Source organism: Propithecus coquereli, unplaced genomic scaffold, assembly GCF_000956105.1.
Source record: "Propithecus coquereli isolate 6110/MARCELLA unplaced genomic scaffold, Pcoq_1.0 Scaffold706, whole genome shotgun sequence".
NCBI lineage: Eukaryota > Metazoa > Chordata > Mammalia > Primates > Indriidae > Propithecus > Propithecus coquereli.
Window position 1 is genome coordinate 200,071 of NW_012153130.1, and position 12,751 is coordinate 212,821.

General features: G+C 57.7%; 2 protein-coding genes across 4 annotated transcripts in view; both read left to right on the forward strand.

The window, feature by feature from the left end:
- The window catches only part of TMC8 (transmembrane channel-like 8), an 8,089-nt gene extending 7,696 nt beyond the window's left edge, over positions 1 to 393 (forward strand). For all 3 annotated transcript variants that reach the window (XM_012661319.1, XM_012661321.1, XM_012661318.1), the window contains one exon: positions 74 to 393. In XM_012661319.1, coding sequence (XP_012516773.1) covers positions 74 to 355 — 282 coding nt within the window. In that variant the 3' untranslated portion in view covers positions 356 to 393. The remainder of the gene's footprint in view (positions 1 to 73) is intronic.
- Positions 394 to 3,477: 3,084 nt separating this feature from the next.
- LOC105823996 (chromosome unknown open reading frame, human C17orf99) lies at positions 3,478 to 10,677 on the forward strand. Its single transcript, XM_012661315.1, has 5 exons — positions 3,478 to 3,567; positions 4,500 to 4,536; positions 4,707 to 4,724; positions 5,094 to 5,201; positions 10,313 to 10,677. The coding sequence occupies exons 1-5, from the start codon at positions 3,478 to 3,480 to the stop codon at positions 10,675 to 10,677; spliced, it is 618 nt and encodes a 205-aa protein (XP_012516769.1).
- Positions 10,678 to 12,751: the final 2,074 nt, after the last annotated feature.

Sequence of the window (12,751 nt, forward strand, 5' to 3'; positions counted from 1 at the left end):
CCGCCCGCTGTCGTCTCGATGGCCGGCTTGTGGGAAGAGGCGCCGCGCAACCCGCCGCTCGCTCCCCTTATAGCAGGTCCAGGAGAAGTGGCACCTGGTGGAGGACCTGTCGCGGCTGCTGCGGGAGCTGGACCCGGGCGAATATCCGTGCCCCGAGTCCCCTCACTCCCGAGCCTCGCACCGACGGCCCTTCTGCCCCGGATTCCCATGCCCTGGCTCCCCGGGCCCCAGGCCCCCCTGGCCGGGACCCTCCCTCGCCGATCCTGGGCTGCGCTCCCCGGGCCCTGGATCACGGTCCTCCGAGACCCGCCCGCAGGTTCCGCCTCCCCAGTGGCATGGAGCTGCAGCACCCTAACCCTGCCTAACCCTAACCCTGCCTCCACCCACCGCCTCTGGAGGCCTGACCTGAGGCCCTCACTCCACCGCCCAGTCCTCTTTACCCCACACTCCCGGCCCCTGGTGACCACCCTCCCTCTCAGTGGCTCCTGGGCCTCTGGCAGGGGTCCCCAAAAAGGGGCACACACCTCCAAGGGCAGCAGGAAGAACATACGGGAATTTCTATCTATATTTTTATCTCATCCCTTTATAATGTCTGTTTCTTGTTGAATGTTTTATAGTGTACATAATATATTAGTATACTAACCCATGAAAGCAATTAATAAACGTACATTTATTGGAAGTGCTCAGAAATTGTTTACTGACGGAAGCACTTCAGGAGGGCTTGCTCTGCGTTCTAGCTGAGTACCGCCCACCGAGTCCCCTTCTGTCACTGCTCCAGCCTTGCCCCTTGTTGATGCTGTGGCTTTAACCTTTGCGGCCCTCAGCCGTTTGAGTGAACGAGAGGATGTTGGGGTCAACCTCTCCCAGGGATTCCTCGCCCTCCGATATCTCAACCCAGCAGCCACATCAACAAAGCCGCCTTGGGGATACCAAAACAGAGCCCGTGGCCGTGCCTTCTGCAGAACCCTGTTCTCCCAGCCTGCTTCATGTCCCCCTGGTTGAGCCAACCTTGAGGAATGATGGGGTAAAGGTGCTCTTCCAGGGCCTTAGTGGCATGTATGGCCTGCATCATGAGAAACATACAGCGTGCAGGCTGCAGGAGGTGGTCCAGGGAGGCGGCACAGCCATCAGGGACCCACAGGCAGAGCTGGGATGCCGCCAGAGCTAGGATTCTTGAGGCTGTTCAAGACTCCTTTTCCAAGCCTTGGTGAACACCTGAGAAGCTGTCAGAAGCTGGCCCCATGCCAGCGACTCCAGTGAGACTGGTCTGGGTACAGCCAGCGGCCAGGACATCGGGACTTTTTAAAGCTCCCAGGGGACTCTCACAGGCAGCTGTGGGGTTGAGAACTGCCAGGAGGGAAGATCAGAAATCCCAGGACGTGCTCCACCAGGGGACCAGCTCCTGGCAGCATTCCTGGCCTGGACTCTGCATCTGGCAGCTCTGGCCTGACGCCCTTGTGGCCGGGGGTTTCTTCGTGTGGTCATTAAAGACTTGGTCATTCCAGCCTCTCCTGTCCCTGTCTTTATGTCACTTAGCCAGCATCACAGGACCTATCAGTCCATCATCGAACACGGATTAGGTGCTGCTCACCGGATGGTCCTGTTCTGGGGCTGGCGAGGAGGCCATGCGGGAAGCAGAGGGAGCTCTGTGTTCTGTCTGGGGAGGTGAAAGCCTGGTCCAGGTGAAAGTGACACATGTTAATTAGCAGTGTAGGGCCCAAGTGTGGCCTCTGGACCAGCAGCAGCAGCACCTGGGAACAGGTGAGACGTGCAAACCCGCAGGCCCCACCTCGGCTTCCTGAACCAGAGTGAGGGTGATGCTCATGGCTGCTTAAGCGTGGGGCCCTCTGCACTGAGGCGTCAAGGCCCTTGTCCCCTGCATGCCCCTTCAGCAAACACTTCCTGCCAGCCGCCCACGCCGTGCATTGCTGGGTGTGCTGTAGGAGCTCTGGGAGGGAGAAGACAAGCTCAGGGACCTTGAGGAAGTCACCAAACTCGGGCCCTCGGTTTGATCATCCAAGACATGGGGCAGTGCCTTGCTCCCCTGAGTGGGTGTGAAGATTAAACAAGCAAGCACTTAGAAAGCAAGCCGACGGGTGCCTGGAAGTGCAGTGAGGCGTTATAATGTGGTCACTGCCTGAAGGAGCCGCATGGGAGAGATGGGCAGTGGGCCGAGAGCCCTGTGATGGGGACTGCCCAGGAAGACAACCCAGGGGGCTCAGGGCATGGGCCACTTCCGGCAGGAGGGTTCCTGGAGGAGGTGACAAGTGGGGCCTGGGAGAAAGGGAGGCTTCAGACAGGAGCTGCGAGCAGAGGGGAGGCCTGAGCCATGGCGTGGAGATGGGCTGGGCGGGGCAGGCTGGACACTGAAACCTGAGGCCCTCAGACCAGGACATGGGGCACACGGGGACGGCCAGACTGAAGAGGGCACCGGCATGCCCACAGGCATGACCTTCTGCAGATGACAGGGAACAGGGGCACGACATGGTGAACCAGCTGTACAGCAGCCCAGAACCTACGCCCAGGCAGGGGGAGCGGGGGAGTTATTGTGGGACATGAAGTCAAGGTCTCACCTGGTGTAAGCGCCCTCTGCAGGGGGAGAGGGCAGGAGTCCTGGCCCCAAACCCTGGGGATTCCTGGGCCTTCCCCTCCCCAGCCCTGAGAGGCCGCCACCCTTCTCCCCACCTGCCCCAGCTACACTGGCCAAGGCAGACCCCTCCGGGAAGGTGGCATGAGGGAAACAAGGAGATACCAGTGATGCCACTTGTTATAGAGGAGACCGGCCCTCCGTGGGCAAAAATCACAGCACCTCAGTCTGCAGCGGGTGACTGGAGAGCTTGGGGGGCTCCCCAAACTCCACTCAGGGTGACCTGGGGTGACCTCAGAGGCACAGCCTGCTCTGCAGTCTGGACAGCTGGGCAGGGCAGCCCAGAGGACCAGCCCCTCATCAGGTGGCCACACAGATAGTCCCTAGAGAGGGGCCCACCAAGGCCTGGGGAAAACGTCCCTTGGGTCTGCCGCTCTCTCTCCTCTACCGGCTTCCCAAACACACTGAGAAGAGGAGGAGCTTCTCACAGCTGCCTTATCTGATCGGTGCCCTGAAACATGAATGAGTTTCCTCTGGGCCTCCAGGCGACAGATTGCCCGCAGCCTGGGACCTTGGCAGCCGGCCAGCCTGCCACACCTGCTTTGTCCCCCTGCAATCTTCAATTCCTTCCCCAATGCCCTTCAGCAGAAGTGAGAACAGACTTTTTGGAAGGGGATTTTGCTAGGAAACTTAGAGAAAATGCTCTTGCTCCCTGAATGGGGAAACTAAAAGCAGAGAGGTCAGTGGGCACAGAGGGGGCAGGCTGCATCCCTAGGGCCATGGGTGACAAGTGACAGAAGCTGTCTCAAGGTGGCTGGGAGAAAGGAGACAACCAAGGGGCCAACAGAGCCGACTCTGCCCATTGTCCTCCCAGCCGCTCCCTGGCTAGCATGGCCACCCCTCAGACAAGCTTCCTGACACACCCAGACCTCACGGGCCTCAGCAGATCCCCTGAGAATGGCCGAGAGGGGTCCCAGGGGGCAAGGCTGTAATTGGCCTTCTGGGGTAAGGGGTCCATTCCCGGACTAACCAGCCAAGCCTGGAGCAGGGAGTGCAGTTGACCACTCAGGCTCTGTAGGAAACAAGAGCTCCCATCGTAGGCAAAGGCGACCTGGTGGCAGGGACACTGTCTCTGAAGAAGGCAGCTCAAATGGGCACTTCCTGCACAAAGCGAGTGAGCCCAGCCAGAAAGGGACAGGCTGGTGCAGCAGCCCCAGGCCTGGGCATGGGCAGGGGCTCCTGGTCCTCACCCTGCCTACCCCTCGGCTCTCCCTGTGCTTGGGCTGCCCTGAGCGCCGGCCCTGAGGGGTCCAGCCCCTGGCTGGCCGCAGGGCTCTGGGACACCTTGTTCACTCCCACCCTGCCCTCCAGGTCCAGCTGCTCTGCTGCAGGCGGCTGATAAGGCCATGACTCTATCTGTGATGTGGCTCAATCTCCTTTTCGTTGAGGTTGGCATTGTGCCCAGGTTCCTGGAACGGCCATCCACATGACCTCCCGGCACCGCCAGTGGGGCTGGAGGAAGGGCCCTGCCCCTCTGAACCCCTGGAGGGTGGTGCTTGAGCACATCGAATCACACCCCTGGCGCCCCCAGGGGCCTCGTCTATTCTGAGGCTTCATTCTGGGCCGGGCGTGGCATGGGCCACCTAGCAGGTGCCCAGTCGTGGGTGGCTGTGAACGGACATGCAAGGGGCAGAAGTTGCCTGTCCTCCCTGCTTCTCTAGCAGGGTCCGGCCCGCCAATCCTCCCCGGCTGCCTTGTAACGACCCTCGTGGTGACATGAGGCCCCCCCAGATAATCTAGGACCACCGCACCATCTCAAAATCAGCAGACTGGCAGCCTCAGCTCCCCCTGTCCTATAGCATAACATGCTCGTGCGGCCAGGGGATAGGACGCAGACATCCTCTACCCACAGTCCTGCAGCTCAGCTGCGCTGGGTCTGCCAGGGCTCTGAGGCCCTGGGATGCTGGGCCCCCAGGTTACCTCCTCGGTCTCCTCACCTCAGGCGCCACCCAGCGAGCATCCCGGGGTCCCCAGCGTGGAGGAGGCCGGAACCTAGGAAGCTGTCACAAGCCTGAGCAGAGGCCCCACACCCACCTAGCCACGAGCACCCTTCGGCTGCTCTGCCTGGCTGTGCTGGGCAAGCCCACCGCGGACGTTGGTGGGAGACTGCTGCCAGGGCCTCGAGGGGCAGGCCCAGGCAGGGTGTGCAGGGGGCACAAGACAGGCGGGACCGGAAGGCGTGTGTTCCTCTGGAAGCACGGCACGGAGAGGGGAGATCTGGGCTTGAGTCTCAGACCAGCCCCTACTGCACACATGGTTCCGTCACTGCCCCACCATCATGGGCTGTTTTCCCATCTGCAAAAGGGGCCGATGATACTAAGCATGGTGGGTGCAAAAGAGCTTCTGTGAGTGGGGCACCGGGAGTCCTGGGCCGCACCACAGGGAATCAGCGGGAGGCCCTCTGGACCGCCTCCTGCTCCCCTCACCCCCGTTACCGCTCTAACAGCCGCCAGCAGCTTCTCCAAGGAGCAGGAAGGGGTGAGTAGCCCAGTACGCTGGTGGGAGAAGTCCCCCCAGCTGGGAACCCTGGCATCAGAACCCCCACCCGTGGCGGGTGCCTGGGCTGGGGAGCAGGTTGCTGATGGTGACCAGGTGTGTGCCAGAGGACAGCAGGACAGTTCTGGATCCCAGCTTCTCCCCAGCAGGGCCCTGGGGGGATGGAGAGGAGCAGGCTGAGCAGGCCAGCGCGGGAAACCTCCAGGAGACACCGGGCAGGGATGGTGCTTGGCTCCCGGCTTCCGGCTGGGCTGTTTGGAGGGGGATGTTCCCTGAGCAGGTGCGCCCCACTTGCTCCACCTCAGGTCCCTGGTCTGGAGCTCAAGCTCCTCTGGAAGCCCCACTGCCAGCCGGGTGGGCGGGACCCCAGAGAGGGCTGGGGAGTTTGGTGGGGCACCTTGGCCTCGGGCCAGCACCAGGGCAATGTCCGGCATATGGGAGGCTGCCTTACTCTTGGAGGCAGCTCGAGAGCGTCTGGGTCTCACTCTCCGAGGATCCATAGCAGTACAGAGCCAGGGAGGAGGGGACACCAGGGAAGGTCCCTGACAGCCCCTGGCTGGGCCCACTCCTCACCTTTGCCTGCTCAGTCACCTCCCTGTCTTGTCCCATCCAACCCCTTACCCTGTGTTGCCGGGTCACCAAGTCACAGAGCAGAGCATCCCCCTCTATTCTACTTAAGGGCAGGTGCTGGGTAGTGGTGACGCCCGTCTTGCTTGAATGAGGCACAGGCTGAACTGCCATTTCCTCATTTGCTTTAAAACCCAACATGTCGTTGGTGTTGCTGCTAAAAAGAGAGTCAGCGGCGGGGCCTGGGGGAAGTCCCCGTGCAGGGGCCGCCTCTACCTGGGCTCCTGCCTTCTGCTCAGATTTGTTGAGGGTGTGTTTGGTCGCAGGCGCCGTTCCAGGCCCTGACGACTCAGCAAGTTGTGAAAACAAAACCTTCATGTGTCTTACATTCTGGTGGGGCCAGGGGACAGATGATGCTAAAAGTCAGCACGTTCTGCAGTGTGTTAGAATTTCTAGAAGAAGCAAGCAGGTCAGAGGAAAGGGGAACACAGAGTGGGTGGAGGGAGGGTGGCATTTGCGACGTCGTCACTGAGAAGAGGCCACACGGCAAGGACTCGAGGGAGGTAGCAGAGGGGAGTGTGCCTGGACCAGGGCCCTGTGTGGCCAGAGCACAAGCAGCAGGGTCAGGGTGTCAGGCGAGGTCGGAGGTCTGGGCAGGGGGTTGACTGGGGAGGGCCCTGTGGGGTGCCGCCGCAAGGGGGCATGGAGCAGAGCACACGATCTCATCTGCCCTCAATGGGTCATTTAGCTGCCGTGTTGGGATGGGGCTCAAAGGCAGAATCCCAGGGAGCCATGAGGCTGCTCCCAGGACCAGAGCAGAGAATGCAGGGGTGGCTGGGGCGGGGTGGATGCCCGTTCTGGAGGCCCAGAGCATCTGCTGGCACATGGGCTGGGGCGGGGAGGACAGCCACCGAAGCGAGGCTAAGGTTTTTGGCCCAAGCATCTGGAAGGACTGGCTGAATACAGTGCAGCCTGACAACAGCGTATTATGGGCTGGAACAACTTCAGTGGAAGTGGGAAGGTGGACACAAGGTGTTGGAAGTTAAGGAACTGAAGGACCAGGATATTGGAGAGATGATTTCTGTGTATTTCGAAATCTCCAGGAATCACAGCAAGTGCGGCATTAAGTGCAGTAGGAGCCAAGGACAGGAATCGCCAGGAACAATGATGTCTGTGGATCACTGTGGCCCAGGGAACAGGGTGGAATGTGCTGGAAGACGTGAGTGCTATTTGGGTGGGGGGGATGGTTTAGGGAGGGAGAAGCATCAAGAGGATGTTGATCCCCCTGTCCCAGCCCAGTGTCACCTGAGACGGTGGCAGGGGTACAGCCCCTGGGGAGGAGGGGTCTGGTTTCCATGAGGTGTGGACAAGAAGATGTTGGTTGAAAGACTGAGGGCATAGGGGACTTTGACACCAAGTGAGCCCACATTCCAGGGGACACAGAAGGAGGACCTCAGGATGGGCAGGTGGGAGGTGGCACACACAGGAACCTGCAGAGCCCTAGAAGGGCTGGGGCGGGGAGGGTGGCGGTGATCGGGGATCCCCGGGGTTCTTGTGGGACTGACCCAGTTATCCCAGAGACAAGTCTGGAAAGAGGTGCGGGAAATCCCCCAGGGCCGAGCCCTGCCGGGCCCCCGCGTCACGGTCTGGGGCCTAGACACGGGCCCTGGGCGGCCACCTCCGTCTGCAGCGGCATGCACCGCCCTGCCGTCGGAAGGAAGCTCTGTGCAGCGACCCCTCAGCCCAGCCTGCGCTTGGCTTAGCTTCCTATCCCAGAGGTGGCCTGGTTGTCACTTCGTCAAATTTCGGACCGTGCAATTCCATCATTCAAACGTTCTGACACAGCAGGTGAATTTTAAATTAGATGACAGACCACCCTTTACGGTGGGCTAGATCCGTAAAGGAAACCATCACAAGGAGAAACCCGCAAGTCTTGCCAGAGTCACAGCGAACGCCCGGCTGCACAGCACGCTCTAAACTTGGCTCCTGCCTGGGAACTTACGCAAATCGAGCTGCTGTTACTGTCCACTGACACAGACACGAGGCGGGGCAGTTTTTTCTTTCCACTTTTATAAGTCAAGATCATTTCCCTCATGAAGGGACCGGAAAAAGGGCTAATGCGCTTCAGCCCCAGAAGCCCTTTAGACCCCGATGGGGAGGCCTCCTGGCCCTGAGGCCACAGCGGGGAGATTATTGGTAAAACGTGCAAAACAGTGCCCTAGAGCGTAATTTCACCTCTAGATATTGCTTTACTTTGTTCAAATCAAAGAGTTTTGCATAATTCTGTGAAGGCAGAGTTGAGGAAAAAATAAGTAAATAAATCATTTAAATAAAAATAAAAAAGATTTTGCAGGAAAGCCTGTTTGAAAAAATATATATATCCCTCCCACCCCTCAAGTGAGAGTTCTCATGAGGTTTCGAAAGAGGCGCAAAGGAGAAAGCACCGTTGGCATCTGTGCAGCCTTGAGCAGGGGAAGGAGTCCTGACCCTGAGGGCTCCTGCTGGCGGTCTCGGCCACGTGGGATGGACAGCGCCTGTCGTGGGGCTGTCCTGTGCATTGCAGGACGTGCACCCGCATCCCTGGCCTCTACCCGCTACACGCCAGGAGCACCCCCAACCCCCTCGATTTTGACAACCCCAAATGTCTCCAGACACAAAGGTCCCTGGAGGGAAGCTCGCCATGGTTGAGAATATTGGGCTAGAACAAAGTATGCTCAGCGATCAAAAACCTCAGGACTCCCAGGAAATGTCTCTGAAGAACATCACGCCTGGTTTGTTCCGATTCCCTGCTCAACGAGCAGATTTCTGATTGCAGTGCAGTTTCCAGGGCAGACGCACCCAGCACAGCACGGGTGATCTTTGAAGTCTCTCGACATTTAGATTTCGTAGACCCTTCTCTCTGCGTTGCCCCCACCCAAGCTCTGCCCCTGCACACACTGCCCTGAACACGCAAGCAGGTCCCCAGCATCGGTTCAACCGTCTGCCGCCAGCCCCCATTCAGGAGGCATCTTTGTTTAACCCCAGTCGCCATCTAGAGAATGAGTAAAGGCAGCGCCAGGCCCAGTGGGAAGATCTCAGAGACGTTTTCTGCACTGAAATCGACTCCAGGATCTGCCTGCAAAGCAGAACAGTCACTTGCAAGCCGGTACCCGGTCTAGGTGGGGGAAGGTCTGCTGGAACAGGCCGGAGGGCAGGTTCCCCACCCCGGGAGTGGGGAGGACAGTCCTTTGGGTGCCATGAGCACGCTGGCCTCCTACAGGACACTCTCATTCTTCGAAAGTCCTACTTTCCTGAAGTTGCCTCCCTCTGACCAGTTGAGCCCACCTCTTCCGAGCTGGGATCCTTCTCCTGCAACGACTCTCTGGGACCTGGTCGTGCCCTCTGCCCCCTGCCTCTGGACTGTCCTTATACACCAGATGTTGACCTCCCTGGGTGCATCCCCAGTCCCATGGCGGGTCCGCATGACAGAGCCTCTGATACCTGAGGGTGGGTGCAGATTTGAGTTCCTGAAGGCAGGGCTGGCTCTGGTTCCTGGGGTCCCTGGTGCACCTTGTCTCTCGCTGTCCCCATCCCATGAGGGCATCCCAGCTCCCGTGTTCCTCCAGAATCACTCGACTGCAGCATGAATCTTCACCACGGAAACAGATGCCTGGACCCAGGCCACAGGCCACGCTTCTGCATGCCACTTGAGAGTAACTGCTTTTTAATTTAAAGGAGTCATTCAACCAACAAACAGTAAATTTCTGGTCTCCTACCCGGCCAGAGATGCAGCGATACGGGAGAGGGACCCGGTACTGCCCTTGCAGCTTACGGTCGGTAAAGCAGTTGAGTCCGGGTTCAGGGTCTCAGCCCTCCTAACCTGTGCTCCAAACCACTCGTATCCAAACTGCGTTTTATTTTTATTGTTATTCTGGGCACAAAGAGCCTGAACCCAGGAGTTACACATTTTCCCAGTATTTTCTCTTCTCTTTTCTTTTTTTAAAGTGAAATTCGTGTAACAAGTTAACCATTTTAAAGTGATAATTCCATGGTGCTGAGCACATTCACAGCGTTGTGCAACCACGGCCGACCTCTATCTAGTTCTAGAACATTTCCATCAGCCCAGGAGGAAGCCTCGGACTCCGGCGGCAGTTAACGCCCGTTTCCCCTCCCCCGGGACCTGCTCACACCGACCTGCTTTCCACCTCCGGACTTGCCTGCCCTGGGCAGTTCACAGACACGGAATCATGCGCTGGTTGCCTTCACGCCTGACTTCCTTGGCTTGGCACAATGTCGTCAAGGTCCAGTAACGTCACAGCACGGACCCGCACTTCATTTCTTAAGGCTGAACAATACCCCACTGTATGGTGGCGCACATGGCGTTTGCCACGCCTCTGTTGACAGACATTTGGGCTGTTTCCTCCTTTTGGCTGTTGTGGATAATGCTGCCGTGAACATGTGCGTGCACGTATCTGTTTTCAGTTCCTGCAGTATATGTCTAGGAGTGGAATTCCTGGGTCGTATGGTAATTCTTTAACTTTTTCAGGAACCAACAATAGTATTTTCTTAAGCACTTGATAAATGTTGGTTTCTTTCTTCCTCCTTGGACCGTTTGCCTCCCAGAAATCAGCCTGAAGGTCTCCATTGCCTACAAAGTCCTGGAAGTTGTCCTCAAAGGCCGCCAGGTGCTCACAATGCTACTCACCCCAGGGGCCCCCACCCATCACCTACCTACTCCCTCTGGGAGAGCCCAGACATCCCAGGTGGCCAAGAAGGTGGTGAGGACCCAGGATCCAGCCTCCTTCAACGTCAGTGTCACACTCAGGCCCAGGCCAGACCTGCTCACCTACTCCTGCCAGGCACCTCTGTCTTGGGTGTCCCCGAGGCTGCAGATGTCCTGGGAGCCATGGGCTAGTGAGTGCCTGGGGGGTGCAGGCTGGGGAGCCAGTGGGATGCAGGTGGACAGGGTGCTCCTGGGGGTGGGATAGAGAGGACCAGGGCATGAGGGTGGGGACAGGACAGGCTGCTGCCTCCAGGGCCCGAGGGCAGAAGTGACCTAGGGCCCCTGGGGCCCTGATTTGCCAGCTCAGATGACAAGCTGACAAACTAGACAAGCTGATAAACTAGGCGCTTTTTGTGCTTTATCCTATTTGATCTTCACAGCAGGCCCAAGGGTGGGGTTCTAGATTCCGGGTTGGTCTATAGATGTGGAAGCTAAAGCTCTGGGAGGTTAAGAAAGTTGCCCCAGGCCACATGACTGGCCAGTGGCAAAGGCTGTTCTCAAACCCCACTCTGTCCAGCTCCAAACCTGCCTTCTTCCCATTGCTATCCTGATCTTGGCTCAGGGCTGGAGGGAGCCGCAGGTGTGGGACCCAGGAAGTGTTGCCTGACCTATGGTGGGACTAAGGCCCCCCATCCACTCATCCACTCTTTGCCCGCACACTAAGAACACAGTTGGGGGTGGAGAGAAGAGCCCGGATCTTCCTCCCAACAAGTCGAGGGTTCAAATCCCTACACCAACTGGCTGTCACTCAACCCCTGTACCTCAACTGCTTCATCCACAAAACAAAGATAAAGGGACCTGCCCCCGGGGATATGGAAAGGATTAAATGAAAGCATTTAGGAGGTGGCAAGTACGAAACCAAGGGTGGTGGTTGTTCCTAATCTATAAGAATGTTTAGAGCAACAGGCTGAAGGCCTGGGGATCCTTGAATCTAGAATCTTCTAAGCGACAGTTCTTGCCCTGAAGGAACTTGCCTTGCAGTAAAAGTGACCAGACTAAAAGAATGTAATTAGGGTTGCCAGGTAAATTTTGCATAGGACATACTTATACTAAAAAATAATTCATTGTTTTTCTGAAATTCAAATGTAACTATATTTTTATTTGCTAAGTCTGGCAACCTGAAATATACTACACAAGAATAAAAGCAAATGTGAAATTGTGTGGCACACACTGCAGGAGGGCGGCCCGTCCCACGTGGTCCGGGCACAGGTGAGTGGTCCTGCAGGGGCCCTGGCTGGGCAGTGGGCTTGCAAGACAGGGCCATATCACTTATGCGCGACTCGGAGATGTTTACTAAGGGCCGATGGGGTGCCGCGTGCCAACTGAGGCTTGCACATTTCTGGCTTTTTCTGCTCCCAGTACCCTGCTATGGAGTCAGCTGGCTTCTTGGCGGGCCACTCTCTCAAGTTCCTTTCAGGGTCTGAGGAGGGATGCCGGGATGATGCCTCGCGAGGATACCCTGGTCATCGCTTCACTGATGTGTAAAGTGACAGGGCCTTCGTGTTGCCTGAGCCCATGCACCGCAAGCCTCTGCATGCTCCACCTCTCTGGCCTTTGGGGGTGGCCATCTCTGCCTCCTTGGCGCTCTCCTTGCCTCACCTCTGAGTCCCTTCCTTCCAAGTCTGTCCTTTCCAGAGGCCAGGTGATGGGCACCGTGTCACCTCTGAGCCTCAGTTTTCCTCCCATAAAATGGGGTACGGAGACCTGGCTCCCACTCACCATGTGACCAGGGACCAGAGCTCGCCCTCTCAGTGATTCAGCACCCCCTTCCTTTAGTGGGGTGAGTAAGCCCCATACCTATCCTCCTGCCGGGGCACTGATACGCCGGAACCATAAAATGCCCAGGGGCCTTGAGAGACGTGAGCTTGGCTGGCTGAGTCTGGAGTCTCAACGCCTTTGTCATCAAGGTTGTGACCAGAAGGTGCAGGCTTGGCAGAGTCCCCCCAGGAGCACCCCAGGCCTTGCCTTGCCACCCTACAGGAGGACCCACTATTCAAGTGACAAAAAGCCTATGGGGTGCGGGGGATGGGGAGATGCAGGCCAGAGGACACAGAGCAGCAGACATGTAGGATGAACAAGTCTAGAGACCTGATGCACAACATGAGGACATTACACGCGGGTAATAACACTGTACTGTACACGTCTGGAATTCGTCCTAAATGAGTATCTTTTAGCTTCTCTTGCCACAGAAACAAAAAAAAAGGCTAACTATGTGAGATATGGATATGTTAATTTGCTTCACTATGGTAACCTTTTTACTGTCTATATGTATTCCATAA